The 25,831-nt window shown below is 31.6% G+C and overlaps 2 protein-coding genes across 4 annotated transcripts; both read right to left on the minus strand.

Annotated features, from left to right (window-relative positions):
- Positions 1–2,763: 2,763 nt before the first annotated feature.
- On the minus strand, positions 2,764–17,237 carry LOC119835046 (sorting nexin-13-like). Of its 3 annotated transcripts, XM_038359643.1 has the most exons (24): positions 17,014–17,237; positions 16,817–16,928; positions 16,519–16,733; positions 16,041–16,264; positions 15,472–15,624; positions 14,816–14,988; positions 14,164–14,280; positions 13,552–13,666; positions 12,972–13,097; positions 12,508–12,731; positions 11,925–11,992; positions 11,796–11,839; positions 11,373–11,537; positions 10,797–10,892; positions 10,211–10,324; positions 9,717–9,850; positions 9,231–9,443; positions 8,725–8,821; positions 8,386–8,468; positions 7,891–8,009; positions 7,060–7,128; positions 6,555–6,661; positions 5,588–5,701; positions 2,764–4,892 (listed from the first exon to the last, which is right to left on the minus strand). In XM_038359643.1, exons 1-24 carry the CDS (start codon positions 17,124–17,126, stop codon positions 4,792–4,794), a joined length of 3,096 nt encoding a protein of 1,031 aa, XP_038215571.1. In that variant the 5' UTR covers positions 17,127–17,237; the 3' UTR covers positions 2,764–4,791. The 3 variants fall into 3 exon arrangements, with proteins under 3 accessions (XP_038215571.1, XP_038215569.1, XP_038215570.1); XM_038359641.1 differs by lacking the exons at positions 2,764–4,892; positions 5,588–5,701; positions 6,555–6,661; positions 7,060–7,128; positions 11,373–11,537 and having other exon boundaries at positions 7,761–8,009; positions 13,546–13,666; XM_038359642.1 differs by lacking the exons at positions 2,764–4,892; positions 5,588–5,701; positions 6,555–6,661; positions 7,060–7,128; positions 11,373–11,537 and having other exon boundaries at positions 7,764–8,009.
- Positions 17,238–17,570: 333 nt separating this feature from the next.
- Positions 17,571–24,412, minus strand: LOC119835047 (protein rogdi). The gene is made up of 7 exons (XM_038359645.1): positions 24,197–24,412; positions 24,033–24,104; positions 23,777–23,908; positions 23,405–23,562; positions 23,116–23,236; positions 21,718–21,927; positions 17,571–20,814 (listed from the first exon to the last, which is right to left on the minus strand). Exons 1-7 carry the CDS (start codon positions 24,230–24,232, stop codon positions 20,746–20,748), a joined length of 798 nt encoding a protein of 265 aa, XP_038215573.1. The 5' UTR covers positions 24,233–24,412; the 3' UTR covers positions 17,571–20,745.
- Positions 24,413–25,831: the final 1,419 nt, after the last annotated feature.

The following is a 25,831-nucleotide window of genomic DNA, read 5'->3' on the forward strand; positions in this document are numbered from 1 at the left end:
AGGGCATAAAAGCAGATATACATAACGACAAAACCTTGGCACTGAATTATTTCCATATAACGAAACAAACAAACCTAAATTACCCAATGGGCAATGAACAGCCGCAAAAGCAAGAGGATTGTGGCAATGTGTCCTATGGATTCGCCTTTCCCTTGTTTTTGCGAGACGTTATATATGCTTATTCGCCAGATATCATGTTCATTATAAGCTCCCCGACAAAAAGCATTACATCCTAGCCCTACCATTATATACGTACTAGTATTCGAATTTAGTCTCGGCTATATCCATCGCATCAATAATATACCAGCGAGCGATCTCTAGTAAAGCCATGTAATATCATGTACACGTCTCCACCCACACAAACCAACATCGATCGGCCAGCGTTGACATCTCGAACACGATCGGTAGCTCGTACCTCTATCACTCACTATCCTCACCCCCGGTTGACATGTCAATAGTAGTGAATCAGGTTTGAGTGCTGTTTAGAAATGCTAAAACCCTACCACGGACTTCGAATGCATCATTTGTTCGCTGTCACCGGGCCACTTGACGACGGTCCAAAAAAAAAGACAATTCCAATTAAATTGAACCACTAGCCGTGAAATTGTTTACCTTCCCCAGATTTCCTTGCATTCTTTATAATGTACTTAGTTGGGGACCTTTAAGTTCAAACCCAGTCGTCAATTTCGTATTTTTCCCTTTTGTAATTTGCTTTTATTCCCTATTTTCATTTGAAATCTGCTTCGGTTTTGAATATGGAAATGATATGTAATGTTATAAATCTTTTTGTCAGATACAAATAAATTGTTGAATTTAAAATATAATAGCTTTTATGATTTTATAATTTGGGATATAATAAAGTATCTCAAACGTTTAGGTACATCCATTTAAAATTAACTATCCTATCAAACACGAAAAGAATCGCTAATCGGTTCAAAACCTACTGTATTATCAAGTTAAAGAAGAATGGCTTTGAAAACTGCATAACATTGTAAGTAACCGAAAATTTTTAGAATTTTTTTTAAATAAATCAATAACAACTCGTATATCAAAAAAGATACATCGGAGTCCTTAAAAACAATTCTGCTAACACGTAAATAACGGGAAGACATCAAACTAGACGTCCACTATAACAATGTAACTGCAACGCTGACCTTGCCTTTCCACATCCGACGGACGCATCAGATCGACTTGGAAAGGTACAAAGTCAAGTTTTTTATTTTCCCAGCCAATTTATCAAGTGAAACAGACGTGTGTCTAGGGTTATCCGGGCGGAGGAACGCGACAATAGCGCCGGGATCCGCCACAGCGTCAGCAAACCCGCTCAAATTACTGTATTCCGAATAAGATCGTATTGTACTCAGCTCGAGTAATGGAATAGACACTAAAAATTTTATGATGATATAACGAATTACGGCGATGCCCTTCGATATTTTACTTTCAGTATGGGCATTGAAAAACCGTAATTTAATTACGTTTTATAGTCGATTTGTTCAATTTAAGCGAAATTTTTAATAGAATACGTTTAGTGTAATACATTTATACTTGATCGATTTAAGTATCAAAGGTAGCCTGATTAAAAAATAGGTAACCAGTACACGAATAGGTAAGCAGTTGCCACTTGCCAGCTTTTATCACCTTATGTACGAAACGCGTGTTTTTTTAATTCCGTCTATCCATTGCAATGAATTATTAAACTCCATAATTATGTTTACTTTCCGGCCATTCCAAAACAAACAAATTTTAATTAAGGCCATTTTAAAAAGCTATTAAAACTAAAACATCGGGTAAAGCGCTTGGCCGAGAGCGGGACACGCCTGGCACACAACCAAACCTTGCGAACCAAAACTCGCACACTTACATTTATTTGGCAATCTTTCGCTGCATTGAGCACTTTCAGAGTGAATTACCAAATTCTTTTAGATGATTTAATCAATCCAATTAGTTGATTACATCTTCGGAATTGAAGGAATCGTTGCGCCATTTTATTTTTATTTTTGTACGGGCCGATGAAATCTATTCTTGAAGATATATAGCACGTTTATACTGTTACTGTTGTAATTGGGTAAAATATTCTTGTATTCATATAGCTATATTATGACCTTGAATCATTAGCTCTCAATATCCGCGTTTGTAATTTTTTTAGTTAATTCAGTGAATGTGTAGTTCTTTACTGTCTATCTTAATTGATTATTTCTTTGAAAGTTGTCATTGTACAGAGTATCCTTAAATATGATTTATTTAGAATTTCACTGTATTAAAAAAAGTCAATACCCACTTTTCTTCGGCTCTGGTAGGATAAAGAGCAGATTCATTATACAACTGTTTCATAAATCGATGTTCTTTACGGCGAAGAAGCTGATCAGGCTTCTGTATCCTGCCAGATCGAGACCTTTTTTAGTCCTACTACGGATCGAGCGCAGGACCCCTCAGCTCTTCTATTACAACTGAACTGCACCAACGAAGCATTCACTATAATACTTGAATATTAATTAAGCATTGTACTCGAGGCACAAGTAACCTTTAATTATTTTCCTACTTTCTTTTGAGTATACAATAATACTTAAAAAGCAATACCACTATAATATGCGAATACTCATGAGCGATGATCGTCTTCCGCCATCACCGCTTACCATCAGACGAACCTAAGCGCTATGACAAGAAAAAAATTGTAAAAATTATAACATCAACCGATTTACTGTCGAAAAAAACACTTATATCAGGTATAAAGAAATAAAAATCAATTTTTCATGCTCACGTTTTATTCGAAAATAAATACTAATAACTTATATTTATTATAATAAATAACAACGCAACTCTTTAAATGGAATGTGGATTACATATCTTAATTTTCAACTGTTTTTTTATGATATTTAGAGTATAAAACAAGAAATACACAAAAGGTACTATAAATTATTCTAGATTTATATAATGCGGACTAGCCACAACTTAAAAACATAATAGTTGCAAGATTCTAACTATAAATAAACTAAAAAAACTCCTTTATCTCTGAAAATCAATGTAACAGACTTCTATCATATCTAGCATTACATCGTTTAACTATAAATAAGTCATTTATAAATAAGTTCGATCTATGAATTTTGATCGAAGCAAACATTTTCACTCTTTATTTGTACCTTTTCTCGAGTCAAATGCTTTGCTAACATATAAAAATAATTTACTAGCGTCAACTATGCATACCTGTTTATACAAAACGTATTAACGAATCCTACATTTACAAATAACGTTATTTTTTCTCACGAATTAGGCCATAATATTATGCTATGTATAGGAAAATATTAAATATATCTCTTATACTTTTGACTTATTCACGCGCCATTTTTTTAACTTCGTCCACGCCAATATCACCTTTTATGTACAAAATATGACGTCACTACGATCGAACATTCTCGATTCAAATGGAACAATCATAAAAATTACCATATTATCTTAATTGTGGCAGCAATTTTACATTAAACTAAGGCCGCAGTCCCATGACATTCAATATAAACATCCAATTCATATCCAATAATAACTATATGCCCAAAATTAAATATACATATACATTTTTATACATTATTTGTCTATCTAATTGTAAATAACCCGCTTTTGATATCTGAAGAAAACAAACCTTTTAATAACATTTCCAACACATGATAAGAGATCTGTTGTTAAAATTTCACAAAAATCCAATTCTATGTGTTAGAAAAACTACATTTTGTACTTATAAGTATACTTTGACAGCATCTATAATTCAAAGTTCATTGTGCAATGTGCTCATAATTTATAATAATCTCAATCAGGCATATATCAAAGAATATCGATAAGAACCGGGGCCCATAAATTTTGTATAAATACACCATATTTAAAAATCTCTAATAGCTTTAATTTATAAGAAAAATACAATTAAATTGGTTACCAACCAATACGCAATACATTAAATATTTAGATACCAGATATCACAAATTTTTTTAACATTCATTTGACACTATTATAACCCAGAATTACTTGATTTATTTTAAAGTGAGAACTCACTCTCTAGGAGATAATATATCATAAATGATAACGATATTGTAATAAATAAAATCGTTCAGAAATCACTCAATGATCTCCCATAACCTTTTAAAAATCAAAATTAATTTTACGTACGAAATTATCGAGGCATTTAATAAAAAAAATGTAAATATATAAAGAAACGAACATGCAAATATATAGAATACAGATGAAATCCTATATAATAATGAAATACAACCAATTCCATGATCACTAAATATAATGATAATTCTACACAATTTTGTTCGGCATTTTAAAGTTATCAATATAATAACTAATTAGCGAATCTAATTGGAATTACATTGGAAATGTTTCAAAAGAAATTCACAAAAATAAGTCACAGATTTATTGCTATATGGACCTCTACATTCGAGTCCAACTTAGTCTAATGAATCATTAATTAAGTGTATATTTAACTATCTATTCTATAAATATTGTAAAAAAAAAACAACTGACTTAATCATGGTTAACTGAATGCTTTCTATATTCAATCAATATATTTTCGAAACAAAATTAAAAAAAAGATAACCTTTTGGTCGAGAATAGTAATTATTCAAATCAAACATTATTTTTTAGGCAGTTTTATTAGATTGAATATAGACAACAAACATGTTTTATCTCTTTCACTCTTACGTTCATTAACATAAGTGTGAACGAGACAAGCGATCATATTACCAAAGTGTAAAGTCTATTTTATTCAGTTACAGACATTCTTCGCGCAACAAAAACAACTTGGTATTATAAAGATTTCTTCGGTATGGACACTCTCGGTGAGTTAGAATATAACCTTTTAAACAATTCTGGGATATTATTGTCGGGGAATAAGTTGCACAGCGATACTGTAAAAAAAAATTACAGTATAAGTGTTCTTCTCTATTTCTTCTAAATCGTTCACACTTTAATTCAGGTCTTAAATCGGGCGCTATCAGGCTAATTGCCAAGAAGAAAAACACACGCCGACACACTTAGAGTAATACCAATGTTTATTTTGTGTCAATTTTTCTTTTATTGTTATTCCCATTTAGATAAGAAAGTACTTAGATAAAACTTTGTGTATTCCTTTAACTATAATATATTTGAGAAATGTAAGAAATCGATAAAATTTAGTAAGATGGGATTCGAACCTACATCCTTCGCCTCACTGCGACGACTCTTTGGACTAGACCACCCATGATTCCATAACATTATGGGATATATATCCCATATAATAACCACGTTTATACACATTTCTTTAGTTTCCCATTACAATTCAGCAATATCGAAAGTTTATTTCATTGCGAGACGAGATGCGATATTCTGAATCGCTATTAAAAAAAAACATCAACGCTTTACATGAAAACAATTCTCCTCAATTATAAGCAAAAGAATGGAGTTATCTATTAATAAACCGAAAAAAAAAACAATCGAATTGACAACCTCTCTAATTTTCAGGATGTCACTTGAAAAAAATATTTTAAGTTTAAGTTTAAAGCACAGAAGAAAGCCACTCAATCAGATAACTATGGCGGTAAAAGAGAGCTAGGAGATCTCTTACCTTCAAGTAAGACAAATATAAGTCGCCTATTGATCTCTTGCGTTTGAAACAGATCGAAAACGGTGAGAAGGCCCCGCCGCGCCGCGTCCGTGCCCACAATGTGTCTGAGATCATCTGGAAAAATATAATATTTAACTTTAAATCGAACATTATTTCTCAGACAGTTTAAAAAGGGTTCAATATAGACAACAACATTAACTATACTTTATCTCTTTCGATCTTATGCTATCTAACGTAAGTACGAACGGGACAAGCTATCGTATTACAAAGAATATTATTGTATTCAGTTACAGGCATTCTTCACGAAAAAAAAGCAACTAGAAACAAAAATTAAAAAATTAATATAGAGCGTGATCAGAAATGGTTTTTTACCGTTTTTTACACGTTTCAAGGGTAAAATTGTAACGCTTTTATTGAATCGATCAAAATAAAACGGAAATGCAATTCTTGTTTCATTACTTAATCACTGAAATTGTGTCATTAAAATTGTTAATGAGTTTACTGTACCGTGTCTTAAGTTATTTTTTTTAAAGTATACTTTATTTAATCATGAAAGGATATTTGTCTTGGCACAAATAATTTTCACTTTGTCCGTATAATCTTTGTGATTGTTGAATGAATTTTATTGGGACTTTCTACACTGGAGGGGTATAAACGTATATGACTTTCATAATAGAAAGTAATTTGTTTACTGTTACTTTATACATTTTTTTTTTCTCTTGACATAAAATTCACACCATAACGTTCCGTTGTCGCGTAAAAAACGGACAGATAAACATAATTTCCTTCTTGAGTCTCCCCGTGACCACGCTCGCTGTAAAGTGTTCGAAACGTCGGGTTAATAATATAATGAATAAATCGCGTTTAAAATCCGTTGAAAAGTTTTTAATTTCTAAATGTATAATACTCGCGTGAAACCAAACACAAGAAAATACTATAATTTCCTATTTATAAGTTATGATTTTACCAGAAGCAGCCGCTAGGAGTGCAACCTTAGCAGCGACTCGCGTACGAGCTCTCGTCGCCGAATCTCTGCTAGATGTGTGGCCATTATTACGACTTGTCAGCCATTGCCTGGAAAATAATTAAAACAATCGTTTTAATTTCATTTATTTTTATACGCAAAATCACACAAATAGCAATTATTTCCTAATCACCTATTTATTGCTCATAGAATTTCTGCTTTCCATTTTTTTTTACACATGATGCGACATATCATGCAAATATATGACGTTTTTTTTTATTTTTAGATTATTTGAGTAAATATTTACCACACTATTATAGTATAAAGTTAGTAGTAGTAGTACTACACCGTTACTTATAATTTTAAATTAAAAAAAAAATAAAACGACTCTTAGAACCACAAAAAAACTGATAGGTTTACTCTCTTATATATTTGGAATACTATTTATCGCAACTATATCTATTTTCCTTATATATTTAATAATCATGTTTCATTTAACCATACTTACTTAAACGATTTCAAGTATTGAACAACATTTCGTGGCGACGTCAACGACGAAACTAACTCAAGTACTTTCCTGCAAATTATAAACAAATATATGTATAATATGTATATATAATAACATCATATATCAATAAATAAATATCATATATAAATTTAATGCCGTGGAAGTTTATTCGAAAAGTTTTTCTTTTTAGAAAGAATATCTCCCAGTACTTCTAATTTTTCGTCCTTTTTTCGTCCTATAAATTAAAAAACATACATTTATATATTGATTGAATTTACATATTTTACGTTGAACAAACGAAAAATCCACGTTCTGCACATTAATTGGCTTACACTACGGTCCGGCTGTTATTGGTTAAAAATATCGATAAATACAATCAAAGCCCATAGATACGTCACTTGTTATTTCACATATCGCTATCTCTTTCTGAGTCATACGTTCCTTATTGTATATCGCAATCATAGCTAAAAACTATTTGAAATAAGCAGTGATAGCTCAGTGGTGACAATCTCGGGCTCAAAATCAAGTTAAAGGCGGAATTAAAGTCACGGGTTCGAGACCAGGAGGCGTGCAAGAAATAAATCAATTTTACAATGTATCTGCGTCTGTGAATACCATCACATATGATATTACAATGTCATAGGAGGCCCACGTCCCAGCAGTGGGAACATGTATGGGCTATGAGGATGATTTGAAAAAATAACGGAACAATACAGAACATCGCTTAGTGCGAACATTGCATATATTTATTTATTATCATCGATTTTAACCATCTACTTGTTAACCTCCCAAATATCATAGAGAACTAATTTACTACTTTAAACTACTCACTTATTAACTCGATCAGCTATTAAAGTCCTGACGGGCGCCAGCAACCTTCTCCTCAACCACAACCCCCGGATGCCCAACACTTCTTCCAACAATTTCAATGGTACACTCTCATCTCCATCCTGACGAACAAATACCATAAAATTTATGTTCGAACTAGATTTTGCCCGCGTTCAATTCAGAATAGTTGAATAGATGTTGTTATCATACAAACCTTCCTCTTGAATCACTCTATCTATAAAAAAAAACCCATCAAAATCCGTTGCGTAATTTTAATGATTTCAGCATACATAGTGACAGACAGAGAAGGCGACTTTGTTTTATACTATGTAGTGATTTCAAATTGCAATATTCATTTTAAACGTTTTGTAAATCTCATGATATAATCAATTAACAATGACGTAAAATGAAATATACCACTAGAATTATATTTAAGAAAGTTTTTTTCAACGACTCAAGTAAGATGAGATATGAGAAAATTAGATCATAAGAACTCACGTCTTGTCCTTCAGAATTCGTATCGCGCTTGATAGCGTCATAATAATTCTCGCCGCTCTTGCCTTGAAACACTTTTGATATTCCTGCAAAACAAGTTATTCATAATAAAATAAAATTAAAAAAATGCTAATACGAAGTCTTTTCATATAATTTAGACTAGTGAACCGCCGCGGTTTTGCACGTGGTACATATATGGCATATAGCACTCAGGGATCACGTACCAACAGCGGAATATATTTTATATTGTTACAGTAGTTCCCGAGATCACAGCGTTCAAACAAACAAAGTCTTCTGCTTTATATTATGAGCATAGACAAAATAGGCTATTTTCCAACTCACCGTCCATAACTCCATCGACCGTATTAGCAAACTGATCTGGCATGCTCTTAAGTGTCCTCATACCAGCCTTTATGGAATTTACCAAGAGAGCATCGATCTGCGAATAGCCATAGACATTAGAACATTATCTATGGTATGTTAAATTTTTTAATATTCTATAACCGATGATTATAAGAAAAAGTGTGTCGTTTTATCGAATTATTCATCAAAAATGCTGAAAGGTTTTAAATTCGTAGCTAATAAATTGTAATATCTCTTTCTTTGATATTTGTTAGTGCAGTCCTAAATACTTATATATACATAGAGGAAAAACACTTATATACATAAGATATACATAAGAAAATTTTAATGTTTGTTATGTAAAAATACAGAAGGCTTCCTTTAATTACGCGAAGCGTTATTAGATCCTCACCATCTGGAAATATTAAGTGAAATTATATTAAATTTTAGCGATTTTTGTACCTGTCCAGATAAAAAAAAATGGGTAAAAATTTCCCCCAACTCACGGTGTTCCCATGTCTCTCCGTCTGTATTTCAGGGCTCAAGAACCCGCCCAAATAGTCTGAGGACAGCAAAGCCATGTATCGGGCATCCCGCGAGATACTGGTTAAACTCTGCAAGTAGCTATTGAGCATGCGCTTGCGATTCTCCAATACCGAACGGGACGTGTTCTGAAACGTCTTCTTGGCTGGAAAGGGCAGGCTTGCTAATTCGGGCCACTGCAAACAAATTTCGGTGAGATAACAATGGTCGAAATCATGTAATTCTTGAAAATATTTTTTTTTGTGCAGAAAAAATGTAAGAGTAAGAGTAATCTCACTTCTATTTCTTCTTTTATAAGTGTATATAAAAAGGATTCGTATTTTTGATATTAACATAGACCTGGAAGACTACATAAAAATTACAATGAATGAAAAAAAAATCGAAAATCAAACGTGAAATTAAAATAAAATGGAATAGACTTCATGTTAATTAAATTTAAAACAGTTTACCTTATCTTTAATGGCCGAATGCAGTTCATAGAAATCACTGTACCGCCTATAGATATGCCAAACTTCGTTATCGGAAGCTCTCGTCACAGCTATTGCGTAGATTCCGAACGTTCTGCCCTTATCTTGCACTAATGCTAAATAACAATTACATATGATGATTAACAGGATAATCTATTAATATTCCAAAATTTGAAATTTTCTGTACGAGTTTTACTAATAATCAAGTAAAAAAAACGGAGTTAAAACTAAATACATAGTTATATTATAAAATTTTTTAAAGATGTAAATATTATGTACATTCATGTACAAAATAATTATATTACAAACCTTTTTCTTAATTCCGCACAAATGAAATTTTTGAAAAAATAATTATATACAATTAAAACGTTCAAATCAAGTAATACAATCTACTATCTATAAAATAGATAATAAACGTGAAACATGAGAAAAAACCACTCTCTCTCTCTCTAAATTAAATCAATATAAGAGTCTACCTGTTTCTATGATGTACGCCGATAAGGGAGACAGATAGTTTTTCGCTCTACCACTAATCTCAGTGTGGGAAAGAGACAAATTGCTTGAATTTGCTACAGACAGATTTGACGATCCTGAAAAAATTCATAATTTGCATAATTAAATATCCATTAAGATTAATAAAATACAACATTCTATAAGGATTTTCTTTAAAACAATTTGTTATTATGAAAGCCAAAGTTAAACACAAAGCAAGTTTTTAATTCAGCGAACGTTATCAAATGCAAAAGTTATCCATCTTTTGGTTCGACTAATGATTTGAGTAGATCTAAGAAATCTGTAACTCAAAAATATTCCGATCATTTATAATTTAATGGAACACCGCTGTACGTCGGTTGGTCCCATTTCAATACACCACATCCATATATTTTGACCCTGTTCCAAAAAATACACCTATCATCACCGGCCCATACATGTCCCCACTGCTGGGTCACAGGCCTCCCATGATGGTTCAGACCATAATCCACCAAGCTGGCCAATATATAGCCATCACATCTCAAACATATGTACACTGTGAGCAAAACTAGCATCATCTACTTTACTAACCTACGCTCTCGCTGAGCATTTTCTGAGCAAAATTGCCTACAATGTCTGACCGCGATCTGTTATGCCTCGTGCCAGGTACGGGCAATACCACATCACCTGGAAAATGTTAACTTTACATGACATTAATGGGAAAAACTAACAAAAAAATATATATATTTGATTGTAAATGTATAAGTGTAATGTTTGATATGAGGCATTCACTACAACTACGCTTCGACTACGTAACAAATAAACGCACTAAGTACACTTCATTTCATGCTATAATTGCTATCTAGACTTTGACTATTATAGAAGCAACTGATAAAAAAACAGTTTAAAATTGCTAAAGGTACAAATGTACTTATCGTGCACATGGTTATTACCGGGATTATTACTAAAAAAATAGTAGAAAATACAAGCTTTTTAACATGTCTACCCGAGAATCTAATTAATGCATGATATAAATAAATACATAACGCTTCAAAACATATCCCGTGTGACTGTATCATATACCTACTATGGCTGTGTGTTATATAACATAATATATGAAAAATATTTGTTAATACCATGCAAATATTAGAACTAACAAAATAATACCGTTAGCACATTTAGGGATAGTATGGTTCTTGTTAGTGGGAACCCTTCGAGTAAAGGAGCGGGGGAAAGTGAAGGATTTTGTGGGAGATTCGTATTTATATTTGGACTTTTGGAACAGTTTTGGCAACTGATTGATACACGTCTTCATTAGTCTCTTGCATCTCTCTGTAAGCATTTTGTGTTAATTGTTGCATTCAGTTGAAGAATCATTTAATTCTTAGTTAATGTTATTTTATTCATTAGACATTTGATTTTAACAAGAACGCATCAGTGAATAACAATTTTTTTTCGATACCCACAATTCATATTATAAATAAATTTATTAATTGCAAAATTCAGCATTTTGGTATGTTCAGAATTATTTGATTTATCAAATGAATGCGTTGGTTATGTAGGCTTGTATTACATTGTCTTTTTCCATACCTCCATATTTCTTGCCATCGACTTTTGGGTCTTTTTTGAACTCACTAAAAACAAATTAGTAATTTAGTAGATTTAAATAAAAGATCTGTTAAATCCAATATTAATATGGTGCTATAAATTCTTTCTTACCTACTATTTCTTTCGGAACTCTCTTGTTCGGGATCTAACATAAAATCAGCTTGCCACGTGGGATCGTCCTGAAATATTTGATTTCTCTAACTCAATAATTTTTCATCTACATAGAATGTATATAAAAACATACTTCATTTTCTATCAATAATTAACAACAATGTACATGTTATTTTGATTTTATTTCACATTTGTAACATAGCATAATTTATCACTTTAGCATCGCGCATAATTCTAGCATATAACGGATTGCCACGTATTTCTAATGTACGCGGAATTCCAATTCCGAAAATCCTTTATAGAAAAAAAACATAAAATACTAGCTGTTTTACCCACATAGTAACTGATCTTATATAACCTAAAGCTTTTCCACAATACAAGGGCTATCTAACACTGAAAGAATTTTTCAAATCAATCCAGTTGTTCCCGAGATCAAAACAAACAAACAAAATATTCAGCTTTATAGCATTAGTATAGATAATCATTTCAGATGCAATTTTTACACTATTTGAACCAATAGTGAATAGACCTATCTAACTTCTTCCTTACATATTTTTTTATATATATATATATATTTTTTTACCTCAAGCGCGTTGCACACGCACTTCTGCACGTCGTCGAAGCACGTGAGCGGGTTGTTGGCGAACTCCTCGCCCTCGGTGGTGATCTTGCGCACCAGGTCCGCGTGGCAGGTGTCGGCCACGCCCATCACCTGCACCTGCCGGTTCGGCGCGAGGTACATGTCGCACAGCTCGAGCGCCGACGAGCGCAGGTTGTCTATCACCGCTTTCGAGGTCTGCGGCACGTCTGCGAAAGTATATTGCTTATGATCAAGTAAGCATTTGAAAAATTAACGTTTAAAGATAAAAAGGGGCGGTAGCGTAACTTAATGATTTGACATTTTTTTTGGTAATTGCTTTCACGCAAATCCTTATGACAATATTTTCATAAGAGAAACATTCGGCATTCCAACTTTATGCAGAATTACTTCCGCATTTATAATATTAAGGATTAGACAAGTAACTATTAACAGCAACACAAACTCACCGGCTTCATTCATTTCAATTTCAAGTAAATACTGAGCGTTAGATCTCCACGCCGCGGTCGCTCGCAGAAATTTTAACGATCTCAATACTTCATCTGATACCTTTGCTCTGGTTGTATTGGATGAACCTAAAACATACGTATTTTTTATTATTGACTGTACTGTGATTTTTCTTTTTGTCAAACAGGTTCTAGTGGTGGAATTCAGATACATAAAAAATGGGATGGAATACAAATACAGTTATTTAATAAATAATAATGGTTAATTAAGAACATTTGGATAGATAAAATAATACTAGAAGTTAAGAAGATTCAATTGATTTTTACACTATAATCTGTATGCACACATAATACATATACAAATAAAGATTAATTCCATGTTTCCCATGGTTACGTCATGCGTGAGCTGCTGTGCCAATTTCCTTATTTTTATTTTTTATATTTCTTTCTATGAGTAGATTGATCTTATATCTCAAAATAAAAAAAAATAATCTCTTTAATATTCATGCATGTCCAATGCGTTCACGAAAGTTCACGAAAACACGACAACGTGAGGTCAAATAGTAAGATAACCAACCCCAACCTTCTTGTGGTCCAAGTGTAGCCCGCCTCGCCTGTATAATTCTAACTAGATATTGTAGAGAGGATAATTTCTGTCGATCCTGTAACTCCCATTCGCCGGCGCTGTCTTTTGAATGCTAGAACGAGACACAATTATAAAACGTGAATATTGTCTCTTTCCTATATTAACAATCCAACGAACTTGCTCTTAGAAATAGAATGAAATCCCTCTCTATTTTAATCTGAATGAATGAATGAATGTGAATGAAAAAAAGGCAGCATGGGATGATAAATAAGAATTTGATATTTTAGTTTAAAACTCATTTATTGAGGAGGTTAATTTCCTTTATGCGGGTACGCTTAATTTTTTTTTTTTTTATGTCATAGCAGGCAACTGAGCTGGTGGTTCGCCTGATGTTAACGATCACCACCGCACATGAACATTCGCAGAGGTTTAGACCTCTGAGAATGCGCTGCCCGCTTTTAAGGGATAAGGGATGAGGAAAGGATTGATGAATGGAAAGAAGGAATGGACTGAGAAGAGCTAGGAGAAGGAAATAGGCCTTAATTATGTACACTAGAAATTCTGATAACAGATTAACTAGAAAACACTATAATTTATTGATAAACTCACAAGTTTCTGTATATCCTTATGCACAAGTTCCAGAGTAGCATCCAATTCTTCTCCATCAGCACAAGTCCTGATCACCAATAGAAATAATTCAGAGGACAGGCATGAGTCGCGGCAACACTGTAAAGCAAAATGTTGTTAAAAACTTTTTTTTATAAGAATGTCGAGAATTTTTATCAAACTAACATCTGTATTTCTGTTTCTTCCATCAATACTTACAGTCTATTTCTATTGTACACTTATTGGTATAAAAATAAAAAACTATAGACCATTAATTTTTCTTGTGTGAAAATATGAAATACTAGCTGCGCCCCGCGGTTTCATCCGCATAAGTCCGTATCCCGTATGTATATCCGAATAAAAAGTTGCCTATATGTTATTTCAGGTGTCCAGCTATCTACGTACCAAATTTCATTGCAATTGGTTCAGTAGTTTTTGCGTGAAAGAGTAAGAAACACACACACACATTCTTACAAACTTTCCCATTTATAATATTAGTAGGATAGTAGGATGAGAGAGGACTTACTTACTCTTATTTATTAATAGACTACCAGTTTATTATTTCATATAAACACATTTTATCTTAAACACCAAAACACTTATTGTATATTCAATTTCTTAAGAAAACATCTAAAAACACATTTTACATACTTACAGTTCTTATAATAGCTCTGTTAATATTATCTGGGTCACTTAACATATTTATAATAGGCTTTAGAACAATCGCCGACAGAAGCTCTATAATTATCAATTTTAATGCATGACATTTCCAGGTTTCTTCTGGTGCTACTAAATACAAAATAGCCTCTGATATTTCGCATAACAATGCTGAAACAGAACTGAATTTAAATAGATTGAACACATGATTATTTAATCATTAAACTTTATATTTATATTTCTTGTTTATACAGACAAAAACACTTGCATATCACATTCAATTGAAATTATTATATGTGACTCTATTCCAAAAAAATGCCAATAAATAAATTAACTAATTTAATTAATTAAAATCGGTCAAGTGGGAAATGGACTCGCGACATAATGGTTTAAAATAAACGAAAGAGCAAATGTAAAAAATTGGTCACCCATCCAACTTATAACTGTGCCAACCATTGTTTAACCTCAATTGCATATTTCTTGTATCATACACACTATTTATTAATAGTGGCAATAGAAATACATTATCACTGAAAATGTCAACTGTCTCATTATTTCATGAGATACAGCCTGGTGGCAGAAAGACAGGAAAGTAGTAATGGGATAAAACATGACCCTTTGCGAATAGAACCTTAAAGGCATAATTATAAATACCATATTCCTTTTCTGCATCCATACAAAATATATCTCTGCATATTTGCTTATTCTCCATTGCACATTCCAAGTCAAAAAATATATCTTTTAAATTATTGCTACTTATATTTTCAGAACTGCCATAGAATTTCGTCTTTCCAGATGTTTGTGAATCTGAAATTAGAAAAATATAATTTGAATATAAGATGAACAATTTCTTTAATGCATATGCATATTTATATATTTTTTCCCACTATGCAGTGTGTGTAATAATACAATGCTACATATACAGGCAACAATAAGCAAGATAAAACATTACGATAGAAAAATATTTAAGATATGTGATGTTATTTGAATCCATAACTAATTTGCTAAATAATCTATGTGTGCAGCTTATACTTTAGGATAAATGTAAATATATGTCTAGCACTGTACTCTGCAACTGCAGGTACAATCTATATTGCTGTGGGCTGCCATTTCTTTAGTTGCCATACTTGCTCAGCATAGGAGGCTGTCAGTCATCTCTAAATTAAAGAGATGAATGTTGAAGGGACCATTCTCTGTGAGGAAAATTTATATGTAATGAATACCTGGTGTCCATGATAAATCGGTATCACTCTTATTCCTCCTATGTGCTCTCTTATCATCTTGTTTCTTAGGACTATACTTAGATGACCCATTGGCAACTTCTTTGGCACTCAATAATTGCAGCTGCTTCAATCTCACTCGAGACTGTTTAAATAGTTTCAAATGTGTTGTTAATTCTTCTGGAAACTTTGTAGACAGCAGATAGATCCAGTCAACAATTTTTATTCTGTACACAGAGGAATTCAATCAATATTATAAGCATACATAAATGTTAGTATTTTTTTCTTTTTTTTATTATGACAGATTTTCAAACAACAGTTGTTTTAAATATTAAGAAAACGTGAAAATCAAAATATTTATATTAAGAATAGATATTTTGAGAATATAGATATTAACTACTTGATTATGTATACACATAGATATTATATTTAATAATCAATCAACATAGAGATTATTCTTAATTAATTAACTTTCTCATACCGGTTTGTAACATTTGCACTTGTCATTACAACTATCCGTTTTATTGTGTGCTTTGTGAACTCTTGGTCATCAGTTAACATTTCATACCAAGGTGTGACATAGTCATTTATTATTATTGATATAATCTCATTGAGGAATGAATCAACAGTTTCGCTACCCGTTATTCTACTGTCGAACTTTGGCAGTGGTGCTTCATTTTCAAACAGTTGAAGGATCTATAAAAATTATGCAGGTTAAGTGATGTAAAAAATTTATAGAGTAACATTTTCTAAGGTAACGTAACGGTAGTACTTCATACCTTGGGAGACTGAAAAGAAAAGTTTGTTTCCTGCAAGGGATCATCCAAACAATCAATATCAGAAGTGAATATTTTTCTTGTGTCAAAGTTCAAATGTAAAATTGTGAGGATCCTGTAAATAAGGCAATGATCGTTACTAAGCTATAAATCAAAGTATTAAGATAAAGAATCATTGAGGCTACATTGTATTGACTTACCCAGCGATAAACGAAATGATAAATGTAAGTAAAGTTAAGTACAAACCAAACCCTAATAAGGCTATTGTTATAACAGATATAAGACTGAACCAAGCTAGTATTCTATATGCCATATCTGAATCTCTGATTGGTAATGCATTTACAAAAACAAAGCAAACATAATTATTTCACTACAAAAATAGACAAAATAATAAAATTCATTCACACAAAAATAAATAAGTAGCTGTCACTGTCAAACTTCAATAAATAACCAATAGAAAATGACAGTGAAGGCCATAGACAAGAAAAAGAAGATGACAGAGAGTAGCGTAACATGGTCGTAATATTGAGTTAGATCATGAGCCATGACAACAGTCAAAAATCCATTCATTCATATTGCAAATGCATGCTCTGTTCACAAATTTAACGGGCACCATCGTACAAAAATTGAGCCGAGTAGGAGAATAGAATACCTAATTAGTTATATAAAGTTTGAAAAATGTGCATACTAGTAATAGAGTCAAAACATTAAACTAAGGGCATCCCTGGTATCTAAGGAGGGAAATAAAAAAAATGAATAAACAGAATTTCTCTTTATTTTCATAAAACACGATCACAAGAACTGTTTATGTAATAAGTTACAAATCTTCAGGCTACTTAGTATAATAATACTAGATAATTATTTTATTGTCAAAACATGGAAACAATAAATTTCACTCACGGAAACATATCTAAAACAAATGGCCCGCATTAACATCATCGGTTATGTTACAACACTAGACTTAAGCTTAAATTTATTTTGAACACGGAATACTCAAACCAAGTTGTTTATTGTTTTTTATTGCAAATTCTCTTGTTTCAAGAACTGAATTAAAGGCAATTTCAACAAGCTGTTCGAACTAATTGCACTATATTTTCCTTCTACATATCTTTTACACTAAATAAAATAAACACTGTGTTTTGACGTAAATAAATTTTCATTCAATAAATAGTTATTAAAATAATGATAGTGTTTCATTATGTGCTGAAATATTTACAAATTTCAATTCCAAAATCACATCCTTACAGAATCTTATAAAGCAAAGAAGAAATGTGTAGTTTATAAATGAAACAATGCCACTGAATCAAACCATTTCATAAATTGTGAAAAATAGCGAATGACAACCATTTATTTGTGCACAAAGTCCTCACAAATAATGTTATCTCATACCAGCATTGATATTGTGTGATTAGTGTTTAGTATTGCATATAATAGTAGCCAGATCTTGCAATATATTTACTTCCTACTAGTGGATTAACTATGATACATATGTATTATAATTTCGATTATAATAAAATCATAAACAGTATAAATAATTATAAAAATCATATATATGATTAGAAGAGGCACTCATACTGATAATATTTAAATAGCTACATATTATTTTTCTTCAAGTTTTCACAACAAAGCTAGCATTGCTACCTTCACACATATTTATTTTATACCTTATTTATTTGCTTCCATTGCAAACACATGTAACCTTCTGAACCAAAGTTAAGATCTATAATAGAAATCACTATAATTCTAAAAGTAATGTCTAGAATACAATAATTTGTGATACCTATGACTAACATTTTGTACGAAAACTTCGTATAATAATATAATATTATGTATAAAGCATCATGTGGGCAAATAATGTAACAGCTGTATAAATACACACGCGTTTAGGAAATGTTTCTTTACTTATGAGAATTTTGTTCATTGAATCAAATTATTACACAGAGATTGTTAATAGTTCTCATTATATAAGGTAAATTATTCGTATGCCATCTGTATTTGGTCTCATATTACAAATTGAAATCACGTAGGTAGTAGATACTGGTTTCGAGTATTAATTTGATTTAATAAACAATGTACCAATAATACCTATTTAGGAACCAGTTGCATTTTATTTTAGGCGCATTATACGAAATTTTGATATCTAAAGGATATCGTTAATTACGCTAAAAATCAAATGAAATACTAGTGAAAACAAAATAAATACATGGATATGTGAAAATGAGGAATATTTAATTTTTTATAAATATTAGGTACTTTGTTAATACATCATCAACACATTCATCGAATGAAATAACACTTTACCAACTCAAAATTTATAAATACACTCGAAAATTTTCCAAAACGTAATCAATGACGACACAATAATTTATCTGTATTAAATTTTTTATCTATGACTAAATTTTATTTGGACATTCCAGATATCAGTGCTGCTAGCAACCAATAATAATAATATTCACTAGATACAACTGTAATACGTTCGTGGCCATGATGTGCCACAGACACAGACCACATATTAAACTTGATGGGAGCAAATCGTCGATTAAATAAAACTTTATACAACAAAATGCGACATCTGTTATAAAACAGTTAAAACTTAAAGCAATTGCTTTAATCTAGTATATTTTCAAATAATATTTATATAATTGCATAGAGTAAGACTGTTAGGCACTGAAAAAGTGTGCCTTAGTGGGGTATGGGGCAGATGATATACATCTGTTTCACTGATCGATTCTTTTTATGGACAAGTAGGTCATTGAGACAGTCATTTTTTGTGAATTCACACCGGGAATCAAGCCAAGGAACCCTCGGTTCTACGTTCACGCATTAACCACTGTGCCAAAGAGGCGGTCACTGTTATTCGGATTGAATTTTAAAATAGTGTTTTATACCGTATCTATGACACGGTCGCATTTGCATTATCTCGTTCAATGCGTGGTCTGTGGACTACTATAATTTTAAATATACATTATATTACAAATATTACAACATAGTCAACAAGAATATCAACAATGGACTCGATAACTATCAATTATTGAATAAATACGCGATAAACACGAGATGCTTGGGTTTGCTCAATTAGCGTCTTGATAGAATAAGTGTATTTATTACATTTATTATGTGGCACGTATTTAAGTTTCCATTTAACATGGCAATATTATTCCATAGACGGGTCGTCTAGATTGAAGATTAATGGTACCGCAATAAGGACATGTATGGAAGTTGAAGAGAGGCACAGTACTTATCATCAGTATCATACGATAGCAGTACTAAGTTAATTATAAGTATAGGAAAATTTCAACATAATGGTAGAGAATTGACATACATTTCACACACCAAGTAACATAGTTTGAAGCTCTATATCACAATTCCATACCTAAAGCTCTCAAAACTGGAACCCCAGTTTTTTTTTTTTTGTTCTTCTGATCAACAGATAAAAAAATTCTAGACAAAAAGTTTCAACTCTATCAAGACTCATTGAGCATTAACCCATATATTATCTACATGTACACATGACGTCAATATCGACACCGACTTAATTTGTATACTATTTCGTGAAGTTAATCAAATATACATGCATATTTCCATAGATGAAGTAGGGAAGACATAAGGTCTATTCAAACCGGAAACGCGATGTTTATGAAAAAATTCCGGGAGCCTATCTGGTTTTTTTTTTTTAATATCGCAACAAGCTGCCGAATCTTTTTGCGACGCGTTAAATGCGCATAGTAAGCGTAGTGCGTATTACCGCGCTCTTCCCTCTCTTTCTAATCGAATTGTTTTCTCTATCCATAATACCAAATACAAACTTCAAGAAAATATGCTCCTTCACTGATCATGCTGACAAAAAGTATCAGGATAATAAATGCATATCATGTCCTAAGTGCATTATTGACGTCATGTAGACTTTCTTAACTAGTTGAAGAAGAGATACGTTAATTTAATATCATAGAAGCAGATCTTGAATCAACCGTGAAATCTTTGTACTGGGAGAAAACGCAGAGCTGAAAAGTAAAATTAAACGTATTATAAGTTAAATATAAATAAAATTCATCATTAAAATTTAGGCTACAAAAAAAAATTAAAACATAGCCTATATTATATACTTAGTATTCAAGTACCAATGAGACAGTTTCCCAGGATAAACAATTTCTACCTTCGTAAAATAATTAAATTAAGATTCTGCTAGACCTAACATGAAATACGCATAGACTCGTTAAGTTCCTAACATAAAGTATCAGAAACAAAAATTATCAGATTGCGATGAATTTTTATCAGAGTTGTTGACAGAGCGTTATCAAGATAACTAATTCATAGAATATGGAATTACATCACAATATTACTTAAATTTTATAACTTCCTCTTTGCAGATAAAACAAAATCAAATGTAACAATAGCGCAAATAATAAAACACAATTTATAAATTCTACGAAATACTTTTGCTTTATCTTTCACGAAGTTGGTACAGTATATTAATAGATTCTCATTGGATAAGAATATGCAGAAAAATTGCGATCCTTAACGTACTTAGTATAATTTAACAGATAATTATTTTTCGGTAAATCTATTAATGTGAAACTGTTACATTGTAAATGGGCATTCAATATGATGTGTTTGGTTACATACACAAAAAAGGAGCCCTGCAAAGTAAGGCTCCATTGACTGACAACCAGCATCTACGGTTATAAAAAAGTAAATTCATGGCACAATACATTCCATTAGTAAGACTAATAAAAAATATTGCATTAAATTGTGCAATTTACAATAAATCAATTTTCTGAAAGTTTACAATTTCACTAATTTTATCACCATCTAATGGTTTTTACTTCGAAAGAATCTTTCAATGTATCACACTACTTATACCATATTGATTCATCTATGAATATGAAAGAATGTAGGTCACTCACCTTATCTTTAAGCTGTTGACACATGTGTAGAGCGGCTGTCAACATGAATAGCACATCACTTAACCAAGGCACTGCACAGTCCGCTTGGCAGGAATCAATCCTCATTGTACCGTGAACAGAACTCAACTGGTATGCAACAAATATGAGTTTGTGTGCTTGTATGTAGAAGGATATAGCAAGATCCTCAGGCAAATTTGGTGAAAGTGCTTTCTGGAACAAAAAGTCACTTGCTTGAATATTTACATTAGGCATGAAAATGCATGGCAAAAGGGTGGAATAATTCTAAAAATTAAATTCGTAAATTTTATAAGACATAAGACCAATGGTTGCCTATCCCTTAATTTAAAATTCGTACATTTTATAATTTATAACGCAATTGCAAAAAAACCAAATTAGGTAATTTTGTTGTTGAAAGGATTTTGATACTCAATCTCCATAAAACACAAGGTTTTTGAAGATCCTGAGTAAAGAGATTTTTTTACCTTTACATTCATAATACAAATACAACAAGATAAAAATCGTAATATTAGATGAACATCTTAAACTTGACCTAGATTAGTAACACACTTTCAAGAGTTAACATGAGATTTTTCAGGTATTCAAATGTACAACATCTAATTTACTAACATTAATTTTCAATTCTATTACAATGACATTTGAGTTCAATTTCTATTGAATATTTGTTACATAAATATTAAATGGGACATGACCTTTATTTGAACATCCATATGCTTTTAAAACATTCTTATCACCATTGGCGAGGTTATATAAACAGATGTTTTATGTGCTTTCAATGTATCTGTTTAGAATAAATCACAAGGATTGAGATAAAAAAGAACATGCCAATATTAAAGTGTAACTAATACAAAAAGCAATTAGTTTGAAATTAGTGAGTGGAAAATTAGCTATTGAACTACTGTTTTATTTTCTCTATCTGTATGTTTGTATGTCATAAACTCTTTTAGAATTGATTTTGACCCACTTTAAGCATACAGGTTTAATTCAAACTTTGTAGAATATATAGGGTTGGTGACAATGCAATAATGTAATGAGTTTATGAGTTTTGTCTGAATTAAATAATTTCATGAGTTTCGCCTGGATTTAATTACCACCTTGTTTACTCTGTATAAAAGCAAGTGAAAAATCTATATTGATACTATCAGGAAAGTGTGTTTTTTGTTGTTTTTTTATCTATTTATTATAAAACTATTTGTTGAAATTATCCAATTGTATTATACATTTTGCAATTGGATTTATACTAGAAATAATTATATAACTAAGGGCTGATTTTAAATTTCTCTTCATTCAATCAAATTTCAATTCTATGTTAACACATTCAACAAATATAAATATTAACATTCCTATTAAACAGTCATTTCAAAAAATCAAAATCCTCACCATATTTCTACTCTTCATAAGTTCATCAATTGCTTTCTTTTTAGGTAACACTAAGGCTGTGCGAGCCCTTTGCAAAGATCCAATCAGACATTGTATAATATGCAGCACCTCTTCGGATGACCTAAAAAATATTTAGCTCACATATTTACTGCAATTATTATTCCAATAACTTTAATAGATTCACCTTACTGCAAGCAAAAGGTAAAGCATAACCTTGATAATACAATGACTTTTAGCCTATAATATAAACGTGACTTTCAATTAGTAAAGATTAATATAAAGTTTATACCTGAACACATAATGCTTGTCTACATTGTCAATATAACCAATAGCCTGCTGTAAATGATTAGCTGCATCTTGTATTTGCTGCAACTTCCACGGTCCATCTTGGTTTATTGATGTCCGGCATATTGTGTGCATCTGCCTTAACACCTTGAAGCTTATGTCCTAATAATATGAATAAAATTTTGAAGTAATATGGGATGAAGTCATACTGAACCATATTTTTTTTATAAAATCTTCAATAAAAGCAAAATTGTCAGTAACTAAAAATTGAATTGAATTGACATTTATTTCAATGTTACATAAATAGATGTACGCTTTTTGTATTGTTACATGTAGTTTGACTATTCCAATAATATTATAAGCTGTAAATACTAACTGCATGTGTGATACTGTCTCCTGTTAATGTAACAATACATTTCAGTTGTTCTGGTTGAGATGTCAGAATAAACTTGTCCTGTTTTTGACCCTCGTTTCCATATAGTGGGACTGGAAATCTATGGGCACACTCCTAAAAACAATAGTTTAGTATTATTTCTGTGAACTAAATGAAAATATGCTATTGCTTATGTATGGAAAATGTTTCCCGTTTCTCAAGGAGACGATAATGAATAATAATATGTGTTCACACTTACCACTAATACGGTGTGAAGCTGATGTAATATAGCATGGACTTCTTCACGAAGAACCCATTCAAACTCCTCTTTCTAAAAGTACACAATGAATGCAAATTACAATCACACTTTAACACTCAATTAATATTCAATTCGTGACACTTGCATTATTGAATTTAACGTACCAAATTCGCAGCTTCATCTTTTTCGTTGTCGTTCATAGCTACTATAATAAACAAAGTAGTTACAATTTTATCAACACGGGAGTTAACCGAGGAATGTCCCGCTAAGTTTGTTATTCAAGCAACGACTAAGAATCGATCATTACAGAGACAAATTAAGGTGAATAACAGAAAATATGAATAATTGATCATTCATGACAATTTAGGTCCGAAAGTAGGTGGCAATCAAAAATCATTATGACATTGACGTTAGACACTTGTCAATCGGCTGTTACTAAAGTCCGCGACACGTATGAAGTACACATCCACATCCAATGAAATTGTATTTTCTATAGACATTTTCATACATACTTTCCGAATCCCTTTCTTGGGGCATTTGGATTAAATATTTGGCAACACTATTTTAATAACTCGCAGCGAACACCGAGTTAAATCTTTTTCTGATATTAAAATACTTTGCTAATATAATACTGTCTGATTCTTGAATATTCTGGTTTCCTCACGATGTTTTCCTCTTCGAGTGGTGGTGTGAATGTTATGTGGATATATTCAATATCAATTTATTTTTTGCACTATTTTCCGTTTAAAATCACCCTTTTGGGTGCTTTTACGTTTTCTGATAAAATTTACCATGGTAATGTTTTTACACCTTCAGAATGAATGAAATTTAAAAGAACAAAAAGGCCATAGATGTAGGAACTATATTATCTAAAAAAAGCCCTTTTTGCCCCGTGCTTATCTTTTCCAATGTGTTCTATTCTCATTTCAATTATATTTATTTCTATGTTTTAAATAATTATCATGACTGTTTTTTTATAAAGACTAATATTTGAAAACTTTTTGTTTGTTTTATGCATATTTTTTTTAATTTTTATGTGTATGACATCGTGTCAAACGGTCAAAATCACACCATAAAACATTGGGAAAATAGAGATTTTAGTTAAGACAGACATGTTTCCACATATTTTACGGGCATTTTACGAAAAAGTAGAACAGGCATGTCGCGAAAGTGGAATAATACCCGGGTAAAATATATTTCTTCTTCTTCTTCACTCTGTTAATGGCTTCACCCAACAGAGGGACTGCGCCAATGTCCAGTGTAAGTGAAAGAGTCAGGAAAGAGGACATTTTTTTGATGACATTTAAAAAAGCTTCAACAGCTGTCATTTCTCTTATTTCCGACTTAAAAAGCACCTCCATCTTTTTCAATTCTACTGTATTTTGTTTGTGTTTGTTACCTTGTTAATTAATTTTTTCTTATTTGAAAGGGCTCTCCATGTATTCCCTAGTCTAGGTCAGACAATTTGAAGGCGGTTTAGTTTTTGTTAATAACAATCATATAGTTTTATCTATTTCCTATGATATAAGTTCTTTCCTGTTTTCAGGAAATCGGGAAGACACATGAAATTTCCATATACAATGTCGGCCAAAATAGCTCAATTCCCAATATTTTACTACCTTAAATATAACATTATTTGGATGTATTATCCTCCTTCAATTGTAATTTCCTTTTATTTAATTTCTAAAATACACAATATTGTTAATTCTGAAGAAAATAAAAGGAGTTGGGCTGAAACACAAAGAAGAAATGCTGAAAAGGAAAAGCACCATTAAAACAACATAATATCCTTAATATAT

The sequence above is a fragment of the Zerene cesonia genome, chromosome 20 (genome assembly GCF_012273895.1).
Source record: "Zerene cesonia ecotype Mississippi chromosome 20, Zerene_cesonia_1.1, whole genome shotgun sequence".
Taxonomy (NCBI): domain Eukaryota; kingdom Metazoa; phylum Arthropoda; class Insecta; order Lepidoptera; family Pieridae; genus Zerene; species Zerene cesonia.